At 39.3% G+C, this 25,232-nt stretch overlaps 1 protein-coding gene and 2 long non-coding RNA genes across 3 annotated transcripts; all 3 read left to right on the top strand.

The window, feature by feature from the left end:
- The first annotated feature begins 6,047 nt into the window (after positions 1-6,047).
- On the top strand, positions 6,048-7,683 carry LOC310724213. The gene is made up of 3 exons (XR_014532996.1): positions 6,048-6,212; positions 6,450-6,702; positions 7,665-7,683. It is a non-coding gene; the product is annotated as an uncharacterized lncRNA (long non-coding RNA).
- Positions 7,684-7,763: 80 nt separating this feature from the next.
- LOC310724207 (interleukin-1 receptor type 2-like) lies at positions 7,764-11,111 on the top strand (the record flags this gene model as incomplete). Its single annotated transcript, XM_083537950.1, has 4 exons — positions 7,764-8,411; positions 9,635-9,697; positions 9,790-9,922; positions 10,949-11,111. The coding sequence occupies exons 1-4, from the start codon at positions 8,294-8,296 to the stop codon at positions 11,109-11,111; spliced, it is 477 nt and encodes a 158-aa protein (XP_083394076.1). The 5' UTR covers positions 7,764-8,293.
- Positions 11,112-15,995: 4,884 nt separating this feature from the next.
- Positions 15,996-25,029, top strand: LOC310724122. The gene is made up of 3 exons (XR_014532960.1): positions 15,996-16,100; positions 17,981-18,160; positions 24,954-25,029. It is a non-coding gene; the product is annotated as an uncharacterized lncRNA (long non-coding RNA).
- Positions 25,030-25,232: the final 203 nt, after the last annotated feature.

Here is a 25,232-nt window from a genome sequence, read left to right as displayed (position 1 = left end):
TTCGTTCTCATCCATAACTTCTGTTGTCGCTAAAGGCGTAGGCGGAACTGGTGTCTTCTTCCAAGTGATGAACACAGTAATGGGGAGTTGCTGGTGCTGTTTTTTATTCTTCCAGGTGAGAAGGTTTTTATAAGCAGACATGTTACACTCGATTGCATTTGAAAACTGCAACGAACCAAGAATATGGGGGTCCTATTCTTGAGCAAGTTGCTGAAGTTCTTTGGACAGTCTGACAAGGGACAAGTGCGAGGCACTTGAGTGTTAGGCCAACCTCCTCTTCTTCAACTCCTACTCCCTCTTGTTCCTCTTCCTCTTCTTCGCTTGCTGACATTGTCCTCTCCATCAGGTCTTTGTCTGTCCATGGCTGTGAGTGGGCATTGATTAACGTCCTCAGGAGTCATATCATTAAAGCTGTCTCCTCCCAGTAGCTGAAAAGAGATTATATCCAGAGATTATTGCTTGTGGCGTAATGGAGAAAAGAAAAAATCTAGATAGCGAAATTTAAATAAACTGAAGACGTTTTGCAGTCAGTACCCTATATAACTGTTTCAAAACTCTCTTATATCCTCTGAACAGCTTTGTTTTTTTGATAGTACCCCCATTGTGCCTGTTATTTTCTGTTACTATTTAGACACATTGTTTATACTGTATGACCACTTGTTCTAAACTCTCCATAAATGTGATGTTATATAATGTATTCTTCAGCTTAGATCTGTTTTTTATGGCAAAATATAACTTTTTTCGTAATGTCAATCATTTTTTTCTAATATAATGAAATAATTTTTTATCTCATTTAAAAAACAGGCTAAAAACCTGTCATCTATCATGTTTTGCTTATTTAGTCTTATTTAAGTGTTCTTGTGAAGTACCGGGTCACCTGACCTTTCCTGCTATATGTGGTTCTTTTCTGAACTGTTACCACAAATCTGGAGGCACTCAATCTTACAGGACGTCTTTAGATCCGCTATAATAACATTTTGCATTCACTCGATCTCGGAAACCCAAAGCTGTTCCACCATGGCAATGCCCCTGTGCACAAAGTGAGCTTCTTGAACATCTGGTTTACATGCTTTGTAGAGGAAGATCTTGAGTGGCCTGCTATTAAACTCTGATCCCATCCCTACTGAACACCTTTGGGATGATTTGGAATACTGACTGCACCCCAGGTCTTCTCACCAACATTAGTACCTGCCTTTCATAATCCCCTTGTGGCTGATGAGCACAAATATCCATAATCACACTCCAAAATCTAGTGGAACATCTTATCAGAAGAGTGGAGGGAATTATAAGAGCAAATTGGGACTAAATGTAAAATGCAATGCTCAAAATATCACATACCGTACTTATGACCAGGTGACCCAATACTTTTGGCAATACAGTGTATATTAGTTCCCACATAAAAATATTAATCTCTGTAAAGATTTGAAAAAAAGAGGTTGGGGGGAAAAAGCCGGAGGTGCATCTTGACCTTTGAGTTTTGCAGCAAATACGCTCATCATTCAAAGTAAATATTTGTCCAAATAAATGTCAAATTAATGTCCAAAATGCTCAGAAAAAAAAAAAAAAAAAATATATATATATATATATATATATATATATATATATATATATATATATATATATATATATATATAACTAAAAACTTTCTTTTCAGCTTCTCCCGTTAGGGGTCGCCACAGCGGATCCTCCGCACGTTTGATTTGGCATATATTTTACGCTGGATGCCCTTCCTAACGCAACCCTCCCCAATTTATCCGGGCTTGGGACCGGCACTAAGAGTGGCTGGGGATGGTTCCCTGACCGGGAATCGAACCCGGATCGCAGCGGTGAGAGCGCTGCATCTTAACCACTAGACCACCAGGGGACCATATAATATATATTAAAAAAAAAAAAAAAAAATATATATATATATATATATATATATATATATATATATATATATATATATATATATATATATATATATATATATATATATATACACAGCATTTTACAGCATTGTATATAATAATACTGAAGACACTGAAATGATGACAGAGGAACTACGAAATTATGTGGTCAACAACAAATCTTCTTCTTCTTCTTCTTTCGGCTGCTCCCATTAAGGGTCGCCACAGCGGATCATCCGTCTCCATACCACCCTGTCCTCTATATCTGCCTCTTTCACACCAACTACCTGCATGTCTTCCCTCACCACATCCATGAACCTCCTCCTTGGCCTTCCTCTTTTCCTCCTACCTGGTGGCTCCATCTTCAGCATTTTTCTACCAATATAATTCATGTCCCTTCTCTGAACATGTCCAAACCATCTCAATCTCGCCTCCCTCACCTTGTCACCAAAACATCCTACATGTGCTGTCCCTCTAATAAACTCATTTCTAATCTTGTCCATCCTCGTCACTCCCAACGAAAACCTCAACATCTTCAGCTCTGCTACCTCCAGCTCCACCTCCTGTCTTTTACTCAATGCCACTGTCTCTAATCCATACAACATCGCAGGTCTCACCACAGTCCTATAAACTTTCCCTTTCATTCTTGCAGATACTCTTCTATCACAAATCACTCCTGTCACTCTTCTCCACCCACTCCACCCTGCCTGCACTCTTTTCTTTACTTCCCTAACACACTCTCCATTACTTTGCACTGTTGACCCCAGGTACCTGAACTCCTCCACCTTCTCCACCTCTTCTCCCTGCAACCGCATCACTCCACTGCCCTCCCTCTCATTCACACACATGTACTCTGTCTTACTCCTACTGACTTTCATTCCCCTTCTCTCCAGCGCATATCTCCACCTCTCCAGGCTCTTCTCAACCTGCTCTCTACTCTCACCACAAATCACAATATCATCTGCAAACATCATAGTCCAGGGAGACTCCTGTCTGACCTCGTCCGTCAACCTGTCCATCACCACTGCAAACAGGAAAGGGCTCAGGGCCGATCCTTGATGCAGTCCAACCTTCACCCTGAACCAGTCTGTCGTACCTACTGCACACTTTACTGCCGTCACACTGTCCTCATACATGTCCTGCACCACCCTCACATACTTCTCTGACACACCTGACTTCCTCATACAATACCACAACTCCTCTCTCGGCACCCTGTCGTACGCTTTCTCTAAATCCACAAATACACAATGCAGCTCCTTCTGTCCTTCTCTATACTTCTCCATCAACATCCTCAAAGCAAATAAGGCATCTGTGGTGCGCTTCCTCGGCATGAAACCATACTGTTGCTCACAGATGGTCACCTCTTCTCTCAGCCTGGCTTCCACTACTCTTTCCCATAACTTCATGGTGTGACTGATCAACTTAATTCCCCTGTAGTTACTGCAGGTCTGCACATCTCCCTTATGCTTAAAGATTGGTACCAGCACACTCCTTCTCCATTCCTCAGGCATCCTCTCCCCTTCCAGAATCCTGTTAAACAATCTGGTTAAAAACTCCACTGCCATCTCTCCTAAACATCTCCACGCTTCTACCGGTATGTCATCTGGTCCAACCGACTTTCCATTCTTCATCCTCTTAATCGCTGCTCTCACTTCCTCCTTACTGATCCTATCTACTTCCTGCTTCACCAACTCCACATCCTTCAACCTTCTCTCTCTCTGATTTTCCTCATTCATCAGCTGCTCAAAATACTCCCTCCATCTTCTCAACACACTCTCCTCACTAGTCAACACATTTCCCTCTCCATCCTTTATTGCTCTAACTTGCAGTACATCCTTCCCAGCTCGGTCCCTCTGCTTGGCCAATCGGTATAAATCCTTTTCTCCTTCCTTAGTGTCCAACCTCTTATACAGTTCCTCATATGCCTTTTCCTTGGCTTTCGCCACATCCCTTTTAACCTGCCGCCGCATCTCCTTGTACTCCTGCCTACTTTTCTCATCACTCTGTCGATCCCACTTCTGTTTTGCCAACCTCTTTCCCCTAATGCTCTCCTGCACTTCCTCATTCCACCACCACGTCTCCTTGTCTTGCTTTCTATTTCCAGATGTCACACCAAGTACTTTTCTAGCTGCCTCCCTCATCACTCCTGCAGTAGTTGCCCAATCACCCGGCACCTCTTCACCACCACCAAGCCCCTGTCTGACCTCTTCCCTGAACCTCACACTACACTCTTCCTCCTTCAGTTTCCACCATCTTATTCTTCTTTCAAACCTTACTTTCCTCCTCTTCTTCTTCGCCTCCAAAACCATCCTACAGACCACCATCCGATGCTGTCTAGCTACACTGACCCCCGCCAACACCTTACAGTCTCCAATCTCCTTCAGGTTGCATCTCCTACACAGAAGATAATCCACCTGTGTGCACCTTCCTCCACTCTTATACGTCACCCTATGATCCTCCTTCTTCCTAAAATACGTGTTCACCACTGCCATTTCCATCCTTTTAGCAAAATCTACCACCATCTGCCCTTCCACATTCCTCTCCTTAAAACCATACCTACCCATCACCTCTCCATCACCTCTGTTCCCTTCACCTACATGCCCATTAAAGTCTGCCCCAATCACCAATCGTTCTTTCCTAGGTACACCATCTACCACTTCATCTAATTCACTCCAGAATCTTTCCTTCTCCTCCATCTCACAGCCAACTTGTGGAGCATAGGCACTGATGACATTTATCATCATCCCTTCAACTTCCACCTTCACGATCATCACCCTATCAGAAACTCTCTTCACCTCCACTACACTCTTACTGTACTCTTCCTTCAGAATCACCCCTACACCATTTCTCTTCCCATCCACACCATGATAAAACAGTTTAAACCCACCACCAATGTTCCTGGCCTTACTCCCTTTCCACTTGGTCTCCTGAACACACAACACATCTACCTTTCTCCTCTCCATCATATCAGCTATCTCTCTCCCTTTACCCGTCATAGTACCAACATTTAAAGTACCAACCCGAACCTCTACTCTCCTACACTGCTCCTTTTCCTGCCGTCTCTGTAGACGCCTTCCTCCTCTCCTTCTCCTTCTTCGGCCAACAGTAGCCCAATTTCCACCGGTACCCTGTCGGCTAACGATACCTGTGGCGGTCGTTGTTAACCCGGGCCTCGACCGATCCGGTATGAAATTCTCATTTGTGATCCGCATATTTGATTTGGCACATGTTTTACGCTGGATGCCCTTCCTAACGCAACCCTCCCCATTTACCCGGGCTTGGGACCGGCACTAAGAGTACACTGGCTTGTGCCCCCTAATGGCTGGGTTGTGGTCAACAACAAATACGTTTTAATATTTTATTTTATATCTTTTAAAGTTTTACATTTTAATTTGATTTGCACACTCTTGCTATTCTCTCAGTCATCCTCATGATGTAATCGTCTGAAATGGTTTGTGTGGGTTTCCTCTGGGTGCCAGGGGGTGGATTGGCAATGCTTAATCACAGTCCTTTCTGGCATCTCATTTATTCCATTTATTGAAACTTTAACATCTCTAAACACTATAAAATAAATACAATACAATGTAAAGCATAGCTGTAGTGCAATCAATTATAAAAAAAAGGTACAAATTTATCCAGTTTATTTAAATTGTTGATTGTTTTAGCATATAGTTCAATAGATCATGCATGTGGATTTTTTTTATTTTATTTTTATATAGGCTTAATGCGTGAGCAAGTCTTTAGGGATATTATTTAGCAGGAACTTGTGGTTGGTAGAATGACACAAAAGATAAAGTATGTAGCGACAATAAATCTTTCTTACTCACTTCCCCTTACTCTCTCCTCCTCTGCATATTCCAGGCAACACAGCTTTGGTGCAGGAGTACAAAGTTTGGCCAGAAATGAGAAATAAATTACTGTAAACTGAGTAAGGTCTAATTTTGTTACTAAGAACTGGAACTTTTTTTTATGCGATATAAAACTCTATTTACTATAAGAACAGATTATTTACAACTAATACAAAAAAAATAATCATTTATTATGTAAAATCTGTCTTTTTTTTTTCTTTTTTTTTTTTCCCGCCTTCTCTGGGCTTGGCTTCGGATGTGATTTATGGCTTGGTTGTAGCTTCCTGTCCTGAAATTAAGTGTCACTCGGGCACTGAACACAGAGCTGTGTTTGGAAAAGTGCAGAGAGGTTTTGAGTTGATGTTCTTTGTCTTTGTGTGTCTTATAGACATGGCTGTGGAATCTATTACTCTGTTGTTCTTCACATGGATCATCAGTGTTGGTGCGGCATCACACAACGAATCTTCAGAACAGGGTAATGCAGTGTTTATTTTGTGTGTGTGTTCAATTTACTCTAGCTTTGAACAAGAGTAACAGATTAATAGATTAGATTAAACTGGATTAAACTACTCTTTCATTCATAGTTTTTTTTTTTTAAAAGCAGATCATCCTTTCATGCCAGATTTACATTTATTTGTGTGTGTGTGTGTGTGTGTGTGTGTGTGTGTGTGTGTGTGTGTGTGTGTGTGTGTGTGTGTGTGCGTGCACGAAGGTTTCTGTATAGATCATGGAGCAGCGCTCGAGCGTGTTTTTGCAGTCCCACATGAGGCAGCGTTATTAGACTGTGAACTGGTGAAGGATATTTTATTAGATCTTTTAAACATCCCTTATAATGTGACGTGGTACAACCAGATGACCGGCCTAGAGTTCACAGGAGAAGAGAACCATGTTCTACTACATGGGTCTTCGTTGATGTTCCTCAACATCAGCATGAAACACCAGGGCCATTACTTATGCATTGTCAGGTAAATAAACCCTGTGAACCTCCGAATTATTATTTACTCATCTTAATGCTAGTATTTCAATTTTAAAATCTGAATTTTTCCTTTTTTTGCATGGATCTTCACCACAAGAAAGGTTCTGAAATTTTAAAGAAATTGGCATTTTAAAAATTTATTCTTTTGGATGATCCTGTGCATCTGCAGTTTAACACATAACATCAGTCAAAACATTACTAACCAATTGTGAAAAAATTAAAATATAATATACATTTCTAATGGTTAAGGAGTTTTAATTTGGCTGCCTCAGCATCATCCACATCAGTCTCTGTCTCATCACCTAGGGTAAAAGTCACACCTTTAAATAACAGCTTTGTTCTTTATGTTGATTGTTGGAGTCCTAAAGTGATTCCAATGTTTATTGAATATTAGAGCAGTAATATATACTGTAAAGTGGTAATAATGTAACCTTTGTGAGTCGCTGTAGTGTCATATGGGAATAGGAAAAGCAGAAACCAGGATACAGCAGTTATACTATTATTTATTTTCATACAATTTCCTTGATAATTAGTAGTTTAAATGCTGTTAGTGAAAAGCTACAAGATGATGACATTTTATAAATGAATGTTTTATTCCTATATTACATTTTTTTTTTCTTTTGTTTCATGCACGTGACTTTTATTATCAGAATGAGATCTTACATTAAGCGCAGAATATAATTGTCCTGTCTATATAACACTTTTTAGTTTTCCCCTTTTTTAGTTTCAGAAACTCCATGTTGGAGCACAATTTATCTATGCATGTTGTATTGTATGTATGTATGTCCATGTTGTATGCTGTAGTGTGTTTAGAAATATAACTCTAGATTAGTCGTGAGATCCCAGTGGGTTATGGGAGACAATCAGTGCAAAACTAGAGCAACATACAAAAATATGATTTTCAGTAAACAGTCAATAATGGTTTGCTTTTTTTCATTTACCTTTGAGCAGAATTTCAAAGGAGTGCTATAAGCAGGTGAGGGTTCTGGTGGTGGAGGAGATGATGTCTCTTGTCTCCCTCGTTTTATTCTCTCCATCGCTCACTGCAAAAGAAACACTTGTTACAGTTATGCACATGCATTTGATCCATACTGCTCACTTCCTCCAGGTCCGCCCTTCATTCACAAACCGGTGCTTGACCATGCCCTTGCATCCTCTCTATAATTTAGTCACATTTAACTTGAAATATCAGGGAAAAGTTTCCACTTCAATTCTATGTAAAAGAATGACTAAGTTTCAAAGTATTAATTCAGTATATTTCCAATACTTTTGATAATAATGGATTTCTAAAATAACGAGTGAAAGAAAATCTGAAAAATTAGTACTCCTGTCCTTCTCAAATTACTGTGTTTTATGCTATGTAAGTAAACGTGTTTTATTCTATGTTAGCACATAAATAATAGCATTTAACAAGTGCTTATATCTTAAAGAAGTACCATCAAATGTATCTAGCTTTCCTGTGTGATCATATACAGAAATTATAATCATAGCCTGAATGTAAATCTGAACTTTCTTTGCTCTTTCAGGGCTGTGAGCGTCTGCAGGAAGGGTCCAGGTTTCACTTCACTGACAATAACCTCATGCTGAATGTCTTCAAAGTTTCTCCCAATGATGCTGGGTTTTATACTTGCAAGATGACCTTCAACCTCAGTGGAGTCAGCAGTGTAGTTACAGAGACTATTGAGTGTGACATAACCGGTGAGAAACAAAAACTACAATTACTAGTACAGCTACAATTACTTTCCATGGTTTAGTTGAGTTAAGCGTCAACTAACACACACTGAACTGAGATTATTGATCCTGAGAGTATTTCTACACCTCCTGGCTTTATTTTGAGTAACCTAACCCTGATTTGTAAATACAGGAATGCATTTGAAGGAGAATTTTAAATAGGTGAAACATAATTATGCCTCTTAAACAGAATTCTGTATCTATGCTATTCTGATGGGAATGCATGGTCACAGTGTCATGAGATCCAAAAACAGGCACTTTTGTGATGTATTAGCTTTTTACAATAGCAGTTGGCTGGATCCATACTTTGAAGGGTCCCAATCTGAACAGTGTGTTAGGGTTAATTAGAGTTTATGCATTGGATTTAATTTGTGATCAGTTTTTCTCAGCTGCTTTAGAGCTTTTATTGAATCCTTAAGATTTGCATTCCACTAAGTGCCTTTCTCAAAACAATTAGTACAAGCGGCACAACACTTTGAATTTCTTGCAAAAGCCTGTACTTTTCCAAAAATCTGTAGTTTATCTAATAAAAGTATTTGTATCAATGAACATCTCATTGCCATCAGAATGACAATATCAAGAAATCCAGAAACTGTGCGCCATCATACTAACAACATGACTAAACATTTTGATAATTTTGTTTGTGAATGATGACAAAGAGACTTTTCATTCTGATGGGAATGAGATGTTCATTGACACAAATACTTAATGAACTAAGGATTTTAAGAAGCGTATAGGCTTTTGCAAGAAATCCAATGTTTTGTACTGTTTGTATTAACTGTTTTGAGAAATGCACTTACTGGTTTGCAAATATTAAGGATCATTCGAGAAATGCTCCAAAGCAGCTGAGAAAAACTGTAACAGTCCCTGGACTGGCTCGTGGCATGCGCACTACCACTTATATGATATTAGAGAATAATAAATGGTTAAACATTTATTATTACAGCAAAATTATTGTCACATTTCTTATGTATTTATTCCTTTATTTTGTAAAAATTGAATAAAAGTATCAGTGGACTTATTTTTTCAACCCTACTCATTTAAACCTATATTGCATAGAAACCTATCATTTACCAAAGAATAAAATTTTTTATTTGGTTGTAGTGGCCACACTGATTACACCCATTGCATCAGTTGATTATTTTTTTTGTAACATTTTGTAACAGCTGTTATTTTTTGCTTTCCCTCAGAGACAAGATTAAAAAGACCTCAAATGCTTGAGCCAACTGAAGACACCCTGGAAATAGCTCCAGGTTTGCTGCATTTTAAACCGTCTTTAAATACACACAGGATTCAACACCAAACAAAATGTTTCATGTTTGTTTGCACGTTTATGTATGAGCAGGTTCGGCGATTAACAAGACGTGCCGTGTGTTTTTACCTGGCAAAGAAATCCAAGTGATGATTATGTCCTGGGAGTTTAAAGGCAATTATGTCTCCTCAAACACCTCTGAGCGTATCCTCCAAGAACCTCTCTGGTGAGTTTGATGTAGATAGATAGAGATAGACAGACACACAGACAGATTGATAGATCACTTAATTCATCCTGGAGGTAATTGACACGCTGCTGTAATTCAAATGCTGTTATTTTAAGTTTGCTAGAGTGAAATTATGGTTACAGTAAAACACAGAAAGGAGTCCTAAAAAAAAATTTATAAACATAAAATTATTATTAACTTATATCCAGTCTTTTTCCTACACTCTCATCTGCCATCAGGATGATTGGGAAGGAATTTTTTTCCTATAAATATCAATAATATTATATTAATATATTCTATAACTAACCAAAATACAGTGGGGCATTTTCAGTTCAACAAACAATTACTTTGTTATGACGCTATAATCGGAAAAACCGTTGTGTTTGCCATTGACTTTATCTCGGGTGTTAAAGGCTTGTTACAGTGTAAAAACAAGCAAACAAACAAAAAATAAATAAATGAAGAAACACATATCGAGTGATCAACTCAAAGTGAATGAGATTTTCGATTTATGTAATTTCTTTTTTACCACAAAAACAGCAAAGAATGATGGGTTTTTCCTTCTGCTACTATGACATATGTTATGTCCATGAACATCCTGAAGCTTTACACAATTCATAGGTTCTTCCAAAGCTGGCTACACAAAACACTGCACTGTGTATTTTTCTGGACACGCAAGATCAGTAATCTCAGCAATTTTAACAAATCTTTTCACAGAACTGCTTGTCTCCATTACATAAACAATTCTTACAACATTTCCTTTTGTCTTACTGCTCAAGAGAAAATGATGTTGAAAGTTTGTGATCAAATCTTTTAGTAGAGCTCCTTTAGACTTTAAATATACACACTTTATCTCCATCTTGTCACTACTACATGAGGGCAGTTTTATTTCCAGACACCATGCATGGATTTATTTTCACATGCTGCTGTAAATTTATTGTCATAATCATTTCTTGTCATTCTGTGTATTTTATTTTGTTCCTATTGTTTGTCTATAAAGTAAACAGATTGTAACTGTGCTTGCAGGGAGCTCGAGGTGGCTGATGGTTGGCAGGTGGAGCGAAGCTTGTTGGTGTCTCGGGTATCGGAGAAAGATTTTAACCTAAACTTCACCTGCAGGGCCGTAAATTACAGAGGAACTGCTGTTGGCTACTTTACTTTACTTACTGCTGTGAAGTATTTCCACTGATTATATTATTGTCCTCAATGGTCCCCTGGTGGTCTAGTGGTTAGGATGCGGTGCGCTCACCGCTGCGGCCCGGGTTCGATCCCCGGTCAGGGAACCAACCCCAGCCACTCTTAGTGCCGTTCCCAATCCCGGATAAATGAGGAGGGTTGCGTTAGAAAGGGCATCCAGCGTAAAAACATGCCAAATCAAACATGCGGATGATCTGCTGTGGCGACCCCTAACGGGAGAAGCCGAAAGAAAGTTTATTGCTTGTGGTGTAATAGAGAAAAGAAAAAAATCTAGATAGCGAAAATTAAATTCATTAAAGGGAATAAAATACATTGAAGATGTTTTGCAGTCATTACCCTATAAAATTGGTCAGAGTCCAAATCCAGCCCAGATGTGCACAAACAAGGTCCAGATTTAAGATGTAGTCCCAGGAAGCAGAACAGAGATCATCACCATACCAGATGTTCTTCTCGAAAGTCAGACTGTTGTCTTTGAGAAGAGCCTTCAGTGTGCTGGTATAAAAGATGTTTACTGGAGGCTTCTGGGGGAAAATATATCTGTTCTTCAAGACCCAGTTTAATAAAATGATATTTACAATAATATAGTGATAACTGACAAATTAGTTAAACATGAATTTATAAGGAATTTGTTCCACGAGATTACACTGACACTTGGAAAGTAAAAGTAGATTAATACTAAGTTTAATGATTAAAAAAAGATGATAAGATAATTAACTTCTTACCTTATCCCAGAGAAGATAATTGCTAAACTAATCAAATTCCTTTTTTCTTTGTTTTCATTTTGCACACAATGTGTACGGCTCTGCATAAAGGCCTGTGTTGGTCCTTGTTTAGTGATAAAAAAAATATTTTACTGGAGATGTTGAAATTTTTTCATATCTGTTTTAAGATGAGCCTCACACTGGTTCTCTAAACACATTCCTATGTTGTCTGTTCAGTGTCTATAGGATCTTTACGATGTGAGTATGTAAGGTACACAGAAAGTCTTTGTCTTAGTTCACACATCTCTGGTTACTATGTTTTCTTACCCAATCAGGAACAGTTTTAGCTCAGGTTCATTCAGTGTGTATATATAGTTGTCTGTTATCTGCAATAAACTGAAGAAGAACATATGCACCATTCTGTGTGCTGTGTGATTCTTCTCTGATCAGAAAAGACACCACGGGCATCGTAGATCGTATGGAAAACCTCTCCAAGAATTAAGTGTTTGTTCGGGCATGATAAAAATCTAACAATATCTGAGTAAAAGAAAGGATGTTGTGTATAAATGTGTGTTGCGTTAAAAGTTTTTAATTTCGCTTCTTTTTTTATAATATTTATTTATATTGGTAATAAAAACTGAGAAATGCGTGCTGCATTAATTGCACATTAATAAAATTTTTGCTGTTAAAATAAATTTTGGTTAACGTTTTATTAACACATTAATTTAAAAGTTTTTTAAGTATAAAGGACATTATATAAAGGTCAACCCAAACAGTTCACAACAGTTGTTAAGCTTTTTCATGAGCCATTTATACCTTTGTATCTTTGTAGAATCTGTACAAACACACAATTCGACTTAATTTCAAAACACCAGGAAAACTGTATTGTAAGAAAAATGCTGTAAGAAAGAATCTGTATGCGCTCTGTTATACTGCATGTATCATATGCTGTATAATAATGATGGTTTCTACAGCTGTGGCATCATATTGATGTTATTAAGAGGATGATTGGAACTGAAGGCAGATTATTGGGTGTGAAATGCACAACCCACCACTTTAAAGAGACAATCAATAACACTGTGCAGATCTATTATGTATTTTACTTATTTATGTACAAAAATATAAATGTAATCTATTAACCATTATTTAATGTAAAAAAACTTTTTGTCTTTATGTGTAAACAGAGAAAGCTGATCTGAACTTGGTGACAGCTGGAGAAACGGGCTTTGTGAGGTCTTTCTTCCAAGATTCCAAAGCCTTCAGAGCGTCTTTGGGGTTGCTGGGTGCCAGATCATGAGTGGCATAAACCACTGCGAGCTGCACCTCCCACGGCAAATCTGCACACAAAATCCATCATAACATTAGGACTAGCACTTTCCTGTTGATAGAGAACTAAAAATCAGAGAATAAAGATAAAGATTGATAAAGGACTTGTATATTTAATCCTTTAGTGATACCATTTTGTCTCCCGAACTCAGTAATGATTTTTGCCAGATCATCGACTGATGCTCCTTAAGGCCTTGTTGGCCAAGTCGCCCTGTTTGAGATGGACAAAAAACATGAGTGAAAAACAGAAGAATCCAGAAATAATGTTAGATAATGCTCTAAAACAGGATTTACAGGAAACTTACCAAGTAGCCTGAATATTGCTGCTACAGAGACGTTTTTGAACTTTGTCTCCTTTGTTTGTGTTTGTTTCAGCCAAGTATTCAAGATGAGACAAACACTTTTTCTGATAATAAAAAAAATTTGACATATTAAAAACGTGCCAAATCAAACATGCGGATCATGAATACGTCTGTGGCGACCCCTAATGGGAGAAGCCGAAAGAAAGTTTAAGTGTTTTTGTGACAGTAATAGAATACCATCAATTGTAAGTTTATGCAACAAGAATGGAAAATGTGCAGTATTTGGGACACACACTGTCTCATATGAGCCTCACATTTGCCGGTTTGCAATCTATTAAATGTTTTAAAAAACTAGAAAGATGAGAATTAAACACATTGAAGCAGTTTCACATTCAGTATCATATAACATTGGAGACGGTCCAAATCCAGCCCAGTTGTGCACAGAGAAGGTCCAGGCTGAATACGCAGTCCCAGGCAGCAGGACAGAGATCATCACCATACCAACTGCTCTTCTGGAATGTCAGACTTTTGTCTTTCAGTACAGCCTTCAGTGTGCTGCTGATGGCTCTTTAGGTGTCTCCAGAAGGCTCCTGGCAGAAAATACATCTTTTTTTAAAAAACAGATCAATGAAACAATGTTTACAATCATTTGATCATAACTGAAAGGTCACAGCCAATCACAAGTGCAGATGATTGAAATACTGAGGTAGAGTTCTAACTGTGCATTCTGCTCTTTTTATAACCTCCATTTATTACTCTTATTTAAGGAGGAGTCCTAGAAAATGACCTCCAAATGACCCCAAGATTTTAAATACACATGAAAAATACCACATGTTACTAAAGGGTTTATGTATCAGACAGTAGCAGATAAAAATGGTAAATAATGCTCTAGAATAGTACATGAGTATGTAATTTAAGGCACAAAGTTAGTTTGTTTATTCAGTAGTGAGCACAGTGTCACATGGTTCTATATCACTTCCTTTATTAGTATATTATGAAACAGATTTATTTGCTTGCATGTTTATTGCACTGATCTCATCATTTTTGTCATAAACAGTGTCATTAACGCTGGAGTTAAGTGCAGTTTCATTGCTGCTGGTTATCAGTGTTTACTCACACTAATAAAAAAAAGCCTAAAATAGTGATGTCCTGTAACACTTTTTGCTTGAATTATGGAAAAAACAATTAAATACTTATTGATTTAATTAACATAAATTTAAAATGAATTTGCTCCATAGATGACATGGACATTGGAAATTAAAAGTAGATTAAGAATGCAGTAAAACACATGAAAATTCCAGGTGAAAAACGATGTTTAATGACTGTTCTGGTGACTGTTGTGATGAGAATCAGCTACTTACCGTATGCCAGTGCAGATATTTGCTGAGCAAGTAATAAATCTTTCTGTATGCTTTCATTTTGCACACGATGTGAATGGCTCTGCATAAAGGGCTGTTTTGGGAGAAAACACTTGGCCATGCTGTCACCATGACCATTATCAGTTTTGGGGCTTCAGAAAAGTCTGCAAAGGAAACAAAATTATCCCACAGATTTAAAATACACTGTATAGAAAGAAATACAAAACCAAAAACAGAACACAATTGGCTTCTCTGTATGACTGTCCAGGTTATTTTTAGTAAATATATAATGAAATATCAATATAATCTCACCTTCTTCAAAAAATCTGTAGGCGAGGGCATGTGCTTTATGAGAGTCTCCTCTCTTTTGACACAATCCCACATAAACCCTACAGAGAGACTGCAGGAGTTCATTTCCTATAGACTCTTTCTCCGCCTTGATCTTCTCCAAAACCACTTTCAGAAACGTCTCTGCTAACGACTAAATGGAAGAAAAAAATCAACCAACATCCAACTAAATCAAACATGTATTCAAGTCATGCATTTCAAACAAATATTGGGGAGTTAAGACTTGACTGTAGATTAGGTTTAGGAAAACTACTCGACTTTGCATAAACCAAAACCTGGAGTAAACATTTTACCTAACAAATCATATCTACTGGTTAATTTCAGAACCTCAGTACCAGTGAATTATGGATTGACTATTAAAAATGAGAAAACTCAAATCCACAGATAAAGAATTAAATGCACATTAAATAAAATGCATGCATTTGAATAGAATGCACACTAAATAAAACAGAAGATAATCACTGACCTCGTTTACACAAAACTTGGAAATGACAGATTTTTCTTCATCTGTCAGAGAAGGAAATTCACATTTCCCTTTAAGTAGTGCATCAATTCAGTTTGGAGATAAAAAATCATCACAGGAATCCTGCAGTGTTTCTAATGCACTAGTGATGAGGGATTGTTTTGTGTGTTTGTGAGGTGCAGCATCAAGTCAAGGCTTTTTAGCAGCACTGGGTGGTGGCATGTCTGATGCAGCTCTCTTTGCTCTAATATGAACAAAATGTGATCAGTTTACATGACAGACAATTCTACAGTATAGATGCTTTGCTCACGCGCGTCCAGTAGAAAATGAGACGAAACGTTCTTCTGAGTCACATTAAAGACTCAGAATCAAGGAATCGTTCATAACCGACTCATCACTACTCTGCATCATCAGTAATGAGCTCCGGGAGAAACTCCGTGTTCCAGGTGGAGGATGAAGACCCTCTGCCGGGATGAAGCGACTGTAACGGTGACTTTCTAGGCTTTATGGGTTTTATTCTCTTTTCAACACCGAGTCCCAAACTTTGAGAACCACTGAGCTAGGCTAACTAGCTGGCTAACTAATCCTAGCTTCAATAGGTTTCATCCTCAGGTTAAATATTGTACATTTAGTGAGTTATAAATTAATTATAAATATCTTAATAACGAATAATTTAATGTATTTGTCTTTTTGGTCAATTTTTTGTCAAATATTCTAAGAAACTAGTTAACACAAAAACAGCGCTAGCAAACCCGGCTAGCATGAGGCTAATGATGATGTCTCCTACACATTAGCCGAAAGGTCCATTTCTGTTTACTGCAACATTTCTGTAAACATTATCGCTCTTTTCTTTTTCTTTTTTTTTTTTTTGTCAAATTTATCAGCTTTTCCCTGCAAGTACACCTGTTTGAGGCTTTTATGGGTAATTTGTTTCTCAATAATAGTAATAATAATTGTAATTATAATAATTATAAATTTTGCAACTAACTTTTATTTCGACAATCAATTACTCTAATGATTTTTATCAATTAATTGAATAAAAAACAAACGTTTATAATTAGATGTTATTATACCCGTATAAAAAGCTAATTCAGGGTTTTTATGTATAAAAATGTACTTTAAACAAATGCAAAAGTCACATATTGAGTTTAACAATCTTTAATTTAGACATTTTAAAGTTTATAGTAGCTGCTTGTTGACGAGTGCATGTGGGATTTCACCTTAAACACATTCACTCATGCTGGATTTCTTCTTTCTGTAAAAAACACAAAACAAAAATCATTTGAGTATGAAAGATGAAGCAATTTGTGTAAATTAACATTTGTATTGTATTTTACAGATGGCAAATTGACAAACATACTTAAAAAATCTATATAAAATATAATACAACATTTTTTAGATCATTTTTGTTTAGAAAACTACAGTCATTTTGTTCAGTTGTAAAGATATAAACATCTAGAATATATAATGAATACAATTTTGTATAATAATTAAATGATATATGCAAAAATTTAATATACAAACATTGAAAACAAGCATTTGAACGTAGTAAAGTCGCAGTAAATCATGTTTGAGAACAGATTAATTACTGTTGTAGACAAATGCTATAAAAAGAGAATGAAACGGAGAAACGCAGCAAGTTAACAGACTTAATGAAAAAAAAAGGAATAAATATGCATTGGTGTACTAATGCTGTTCTTTGCTGCTGATTTAGTGTTTGTTCGCACCATTTTAATTAAATCATCACGATATCTTGATCGAACCGATTGCGCAACCTGATGCTCGCGAGTCACAACAGAACAGATCCAAACAGAAACAAACAGTTTACACAATAACACTTTATTAAACTACACCATTTTTAATTGATGAGGATAACAGCATTCACTCACAACCAATTTCATTATCGATTATTATTGATTCGATTAGTTGTTGCAGCTCTAATAATAAATAATAAACAGTGTTTCAAAGAGAATAAAAACCTATAAAGTTTGGAAACTCACTGTTTCAGCAGTCGTACAGTCGCTCTATTGAACATCAGGTAGCTGGTAAATGTGTAAGTAGTAGTAGAATATAGTAGACCCTTTAGACCAGGAGTCCTGTATTAGATTTGTTTAATATGAATTGTGTGTTGTCGGTTACAAGACGGAGACGGAATGTGTCCAATTTATATCTCAAGAGGCGGCAAATTTGGCAAAGAGAGTCTTGGACGGCAAACTTTTTAACAGCTATAAAGTGTAATCTATTAATATAAAGTGTGGGTTTGGTCATATGAGGGGATTTCAGTCAGCATCATGGGGTAATTTTGCTGGTGTCGGCATAAAGACTAACAGCGGTGTGTAAGAGCAGTGTCTCTTGTGTTACAGCTCCATCAACACTTTAATCTCATAAGGAGCAGGAGACTGAGAGAAACCACCACAACCAGAGTCCACCCACATCCAGCTCAAGTTCAAGCTGTGGAGGAGAAACCAGCTGCAGCTCAAGTTCCAGCTGTGGAGGAGAAACCAGCACAAGTTTAATATTCAGTTAAAGCTTCTTCAGTATCTGTGAGTGAAGTCCAGACCTACAAGGACACAACATTAACAACAAAACACACACACACACACACACACACACACACACACACACACACACACACACACACAATATCTATATTTAGTAGTTATATTTGGGGCTACAGCTATCGATTATTTTAGTAATCAAGTTTTCTACTCATTAGTCCAATCGATTAATTGAGTAATCGGATAAGAAGCATTTTTTCTTTATTAATGAGCGACACTAAATATACAAGATATATATTTTGACATTGGACCTCCTGGAGGGTTTATAGGCTCTGGCATGGAGAAGCTGGTGCTGGATCTGTGATGATCACAAATGTTGAGCTCAGTAGCTCCTAGTTTTATAACCATAAAGACTGTATAAGACTGTAGAAAGAACATTACTTATAATCTTATACTCCAGTACTCATGTTAGTTCTCACTCTCCAGTGTTCTGTATTGTTGGAAGATTAAGAATCAAACTCTTGATGTCACCCAAATGAGGATGGGTTCCCCTTTTGAGTCTGGTTCCTCGCAAAGTTTCTTCCTCATAACATCTAAGGGAGTTTTTCCTTGCCACAGTTGCCACGGCTTGCTCATCAGGGATAAATGCACACCATTCACCTTGACTGTTGATTTCTGAAAAGCTGCTTTGAGACAATGTCTGTTGTGAAAAGCGCTATACAAATAAACTTGACTTGACAAGAGAAAATAAGACACGTCTCTTAAAATAATTTATTTCCTTTTTAGAAAAATTAGTTTTTGTTGCTGAAATTGCAGTCTGTGAAAACTAAACCCATTGAGTGCATTTAAGTGCATTTTATTCGCAAAATACAAATATATAAATAAAAAATCATAAATAAACTCTGAAAAGAAACCGTTATCATCTCAGCATGTCACTGCAATAGCTGTCCTCATCCAACATGGGGCACGAACTCATGACCCTGAGATTAAGAGTTGTGAGTGGAGACACAACTGACTGTTGCTGGCAGGTGGTGCGTCTTTAAAAAATGCCTCTATGGTAGTTTATTGAGGCAGTGCATTGTGAAAGGTGCCTGCAAAACTGTCTTTAACTGAGAGCTTAGACGCCCTGTTTGACAAAAGTGAGGTTTTTAACATGTGGTGTCACATCACCACATACACACACTCTGACGATTATCAAATCAAATCAAATCAAATAAAATTTTATTCATCACATACACATACATACAGGGTACGACATGTAGTGAAATGTTTTGTACGATGGTCCGGCATGAGGGAATAGGATGGGGGAAAGAAAGGAGGCAGATAAATAACTATAAGGTATAAGAAAAACTATTAAAATAAAATAAATAAATAAAATAAAATACAAGAATATAAGGTATAAAGATATATAGATATATATATATATAAAAGGATAATGTATGAAACAAATATACATATAAACAGTAAACAATGTGTAGTAAAAAATGTAAACAAAATAAAAATGTAAACAATAGGCAATTTGTGGTGGGTTGTCCATAAAGTGTCCGTGTGCGGTATGGTGTGGTGTAAAGGTCCGTAAAGTGTCCATGTGCAATATGGTGCAATATGGTCCATGTGGTATGAATAAAAATAAAAAGCGCACTGTGCTGTGCAAGTCCAGAGTTTAAAGTGTCGTGGTGCGAACGGTGAGATATGTTTAAAGTGACGTGGTGCGAAGGTGAATATATGTACAGAGAAGTGTGATGATGATGGTGGAGAGAGTGGGCCAGTTCTAGATCCTGGGTGTTTCCTGGTTTAAACACCGGATGGCCTGCGGGAAGAAGCTCCTCCTCATTCTCTCTGTGTTCGCTTTCAGGGAGCGGAATCGTTTTCCTGAACGCAACAGAGAAAAGAGTCCATTGTTGGAATGGCTGAGGTCCTTCATAATCTTCCTGGCTCTGGTCCTGCACCGCATGCTATAGATGTCCTGCAGGTTAGGGAGCTCAGTGTGGATGGTACGTTCAGCTGAACGCACCACCCTCTGGAGGGCTCGTCTGTCCTGCATGGTGCTGTTCCCGAACCAGGAAGTGATGCTACCCGTCAGGACGCTCTCAATGGTGCAAGTGTAGAAAGTCTTAAGCACCTGAGAGGGTAGTTTAAAGTCCCTTAAGCTTCTCAGATGGTACAGACGCTGCCGGGCCTTCTTCACCAGGGTGTTGGTGTGACAGGACCAAGACAGATCCTGTGTGATGTTAACACGCAGTAAGGTACCGGAAACTGTCCACTCTCTCCACTGGGGTCCCGCTGATGTTTATAGGTTGGTATGACCGCTCCCGCTTTGTGCTGAAGTCCACGATCAACTCCTTAGTCTTGCTGACGTTCAGGAGAAGGTTGTTCTCCTGGCACCATCTCTCCAGGTTTTTAACCTCCTGTAGGTAGGCCGTCTCGTCGTTGTTGGAGATCAGACCCACCACAACAGTGTCGTCAGCAAACTTGATGATGGTGGTGGAGTTGGATGTGGCCACACAGTCATGTGTGTACATTGAGTAAAGCAGGGGGCTCAGAACACAACCCTGGGGGGAGCCAGTGTTGAGGGTGAGGGTGGATGAGGTGTGTTTTCCCACCTGTACGGCTTGTGGTCTGTCTGTCAGGAAGTTAGAGATCCATTGACACAGCGGCTGGCTGAGTCCCAGGACCTCCAACTTAGAGGTGAGTGTGGAGGGAATTATGGTGTTAAACGCTAAACTGTAGTCCACGAACAACATCTTTGCATAATTCCCATTTCTTTGGTCCAGGTGGCTCATCGTGGTGTGGAGAAGATGAGCAATGGCGTCCTCAGTAGAGCGGTTCTGACGGTACGCAAACTGTAGTGGGTCCAGTGTGTCTGGTAGTGATGCAGTGATGAAGTCTCTGACCAGTCTCTCGAAGCACTTCATCACTACTGAGGTCAAGGCTACAGGGCGGTAGTCGTTAAGGCAGGCGGGCTGGGGTTTCTTCGGGACAGGAACAATGGTGGACTGTTTGAAACATGAGGGGACAACAGACTGTTCCAGTGAGAGGTTGAATATCTCAGTGAACACCGGTGCTAGCTGGTCAGCGCAGGCTTTCAGAACCCGGCCTGTGATGCAATCTGGTCCTGCTGCCTTCCTGGTATTCACTCTCTTGAAAGCCCTCCTCACGTCATGCTCTGAGATGGTGAACGTGTTTACCTCTCCGGCTCTCTCGGCGTGCACGCTGGTTGTGCCGCTAGCGTGGTTAGCTGCAGCCTCGAAACGAGCGTAAAAGGTGTTTAGCTCGTCTGCCAGAGAAGCGTCCGCATTCACCATTTTAGAAGATGGTGTTTTATAGTCCGTTATTGTTCTTAGTCCCTGCCACAGGTTCCTAGAGCCACCATGTTGAAATTGTGACTCTACTTTCCTCCCGTAGCGCCGCTTTGCTTCCTTCACCGCTCTGCGAACACTGTAAGACGCAGCCTTGTACTCGTCCATGTCCCCGGTGGCGAGCCCCGTGTTGTAGGCAGCGGAGCAGGATCTCAGAGCGTCGCGGATGGTTTTATCCACCCACGGCTTCTGGTTGGGAAACGTTCTGATAGTGGTTTTCTGCACTGTATCATCAGCTAGTTTCCCGATGAATCCCACAACCGCTTCCGTAAACATGTTGACGTCATCAGAGCTGCGCCGGAACATGTCCCAGTCTGCGTCATCCAAAGCGTCCTGCAGAGCGGCAACCGGAGCTTCCTGTTTCAGCCTTTGTTTGTAAACAGGCATGAGGAAGATGGCGGCATGGTCCGATTTCCCAAACGGTGGACGTGATTGTGCCTTGTAGCTGTTCCTGAATGGCGTGTAACAGTGGTCCAGTGTTCTTTCGCCCCTGGTAGGGCAGGTGATGTGCTGATGAAAGTTCGGTGGTGCGCGCTTGAGGTTGGCACTGTTGAAATCTCCGACCACAATGAGCGCAGCGTCCCGATGCTGTGTTTGGTGAAGAGTTATTGTCTCGTGTAAATCCCATACTGCAGTGTCCGTGTCCGCATGAGGTGGAATATAAACGGCACTGACAATGACCGAACTGAATTCCCGAGGTAGATAGAAGGGCCGACATTTGATGGTCAGTAGTTCCAGATTTGGTGTGCAGGAGCGTGAAAGAGGAACGATGCTCGCGCTGTCGCACCAGTGGTTGTTCACCATCAGACACACTCCACCTCCTCTTGACTTCCCCGACTCCAGTGTTCTGTCCATGCGGTAAACCGAGAAGAACTCGGCCGGCTGGATGGCGTGGTCCGGTACCGCTGGGTTCAGCCATGTCTCGGTGAAGCAGAGAAGGTTGCAGTCCCGAATGTCTCTCTGGAACTTGACCCTTGCCCTGAGGTCGTCGAGCTTGTTCTCCAGTGACTGGACGTTGGCTAACAGGATACTAGGTAAGGGAGCGCGGTGTGCGCGTGCCCTCAGCCTGTTCCTGACGCCGGCTCGTTTCCCTCGCGGACGCCGGTACGGGTCGCGTCCTTTGTTCACTCTCAGGATCTCGCTCGGCCAGCATGGGTCCGGGTTTAAAAACGGCGAAAGGTGAGTGCATTGTACACCAATAGATATAAGAGTGTCTCTGTCATATCTAATGGTGTCCATCTTGTGTAGATGGAAGTGTAACTACTTAAATAAAAGTATAAAATAAACAAAAAAAGAGAAAACGTAGCCGGAGCAGTCGTGACGGCAGCCGACCTCACCGGCGCCATCTTGAACTACCACTGAAACTCTGGAGAGCACCTTCCAGCATCAGCATCTTAATAAGGACCACCAGATTCGGCGGTGCTCGTCAGAAAGGTGTCACCAAGGTGAATATAAACTTTTGCCTTCTCAGTGCGCCAGTGCAAAAGCTTTTTATTGCTCAATGTGTGGAAGGAATGAAATACCCTGAGGTTAAGAGTCTCATGCTCTACTGACTGATCCAGTAGGAGACGTCACCTCTGTTGACCTGCTCCAGCAAAGCACTAGCTCATGGGCCTCATGCAGAACACACGCCAGCTACTGACTAGCGGTTTAAGGACAATCCGTGCCAATGTAGCTTTCAGAATTACCAAACAAAACAACGCAGTCTCTGTGGTGCAACTTGTGCGCTGTGTGTCTTGTAATGACGGCTAATCAGCACGGATTCTCCATATTTCCTCAGCCAATGGCACGACTTTGTCTGTCTTTGTTCGGCCAATGCCATTCACCAACTTTCCACCTTTCCATCTTTCCTTGGCCAATCATGCGCTTTATCTTCATCTTTGCTCATCCAGTCGAAGCCACGTAGTTTTTTATTCTCCGCGCGTTTTACTGTAGACCGCGCGTTTTACTGTAGATATTCTCTGTAAATAAACTTTTAGAAAATTCAGGTAAAATGAATTACACGAACATTTAAGCTTTTCTAGTGTTTATTGTGCATTAAGGTAGTTTTTTTGCAAGCTCGGCACTCAGCATCACTTTTCATGCTACTCTCTTCTATATTAACAACATCAACAGAATCATTAATCTTTTATATTTTTTAAGTGCATGCATTACGCTACACCAGAGGTCACCAACCTTTTTGACACCGAGAGCTACTTCTTGAGTACCGACTAATGTGAAGGGCTACCAGTTTGATACACACTTCTAAAATCACAAATTTGCTCAATTTATCTTTAATTATATGTTATTATTAATAATTAATGATATTTATCTATGTCAAAGCGCACTTTAGGTCGCGGGCCGAACAAGATAAACATTTATTGAACACACTAAAACAATGTTTTGTTTTTTTTATATACATAAATATGAATAAATACAGACAGGAATATTATTCCAGAAAAAATCAACTTAAACTTTAAATAAATAGCTCTCCATAAAAATATCTCTTGTCAAAATTATACAAGTTAGAAATATGAACATGCTGCAAAAAAACCCTGAACAAATAAATATAAATTGTGCTTTTAAGTAAACGTTAAAATAACAACAAATCAAAACAATCAGATTTCTTTACTCTTATGCCATTTTATGAAAAAAACAAAAAACAAAACCTTAAACTTTAAATAACTTAAAATATTTTGTGCTCTCCATAAAAATATCTCCTATAAAACACAAGACGTCTCACAGCTTCATTATGCAGCTCTTCAGAAACTCTCCCTCAGTAAATAACCGGCTGATGTGACTCTGATTTCTCCTCTGTTTTCACACCAGCTTCCCTTTGTGATTTTTCTCCGGTGAAAAACGTCTGCTGAAATGTCAGATTTTTCTTTAACTCTTCTACTTTCTGTATCCTGCTCTGCATTCAGGTTTTTCAGCTTCTCCTGATGTTTTGTCTCGTAGTTCCGTCTTAGATTCAATTCCTTAATTACAGCCACATTTGCTCCACAAATAAGACGCACGTGTTTACCGCCAGTGTCAGTAAACATCTACTTAAAATCCCATCGGTTTTGAAAGGCTCTGTTTTCAGAATCAACTTCTCTTTTCGCCACTGTGAGGCGCTGTTTCAGAATAACTTTACAATAGGGTTAAATACATCAACAGAAGCTCGACTTGATTGACGCTGGAATGTTCCCAGGTAGTCTAGCGTTCGGTAAGGCAGCTGAAGCCCTGCATTATGGGATCTCTAGTTTGTGTTATCAACTCTTCATATCGCCGGGCCATTAATAACAATAACAATAGATCTTTATAAAATCATCTTGCGGGCTGTAAATGTACGTCGGGCCAAATGTGGCCCACGGGACTTGAGTTTAACACGCGATTTAGACAGTTAGTCTCATTCACTGATTCATTCATGATGAAAGAAGAAAGACTTGGAAGCCTGAACTTTGTCCAGAAAAACACTCACACTCGACCTCATTACATTTATCTGTACTTCTTTTCAGGTCCAGCCACATGCAGCAGGTACATACTTGGACCGTCCTACAGAAGAACACACACACACATCCACCATGCAAAGAGAAAAAGGTACACACACCCCTACACTTCCATAGAGTCAGAGTGTGGAATGAAACTTATTGCTGTTCTCTTTAGCCTACAGATATGGAAACTGCTCTGAGGCAGATTCTCCAGCAGAACCAGAAGGAAAGGAGATGCAGAGAAGAGATAACATCAAGGTAGATACATTTCTCTACATGTAGGTGTACACACATGAAGCTTCTCTG

The sequence above is a fragment of the Silurus aristotelis genome, assembly GCF_946808225.1.
Source record: "Silurus aristotelis genome assembly, chromosome: 3".
Classification (NCBI taxonomy): domain Eukaryota; kingdom Metazoa; phylum Chordata; class Actinopteri; order Siluriformes; family Siluridae; genus Silurus; species Silurus aristotelis.
Note: the sequence above shows the minus strand (reverse complement) of the source record. Positions and strands in the feature narration are given on the sequence as shown.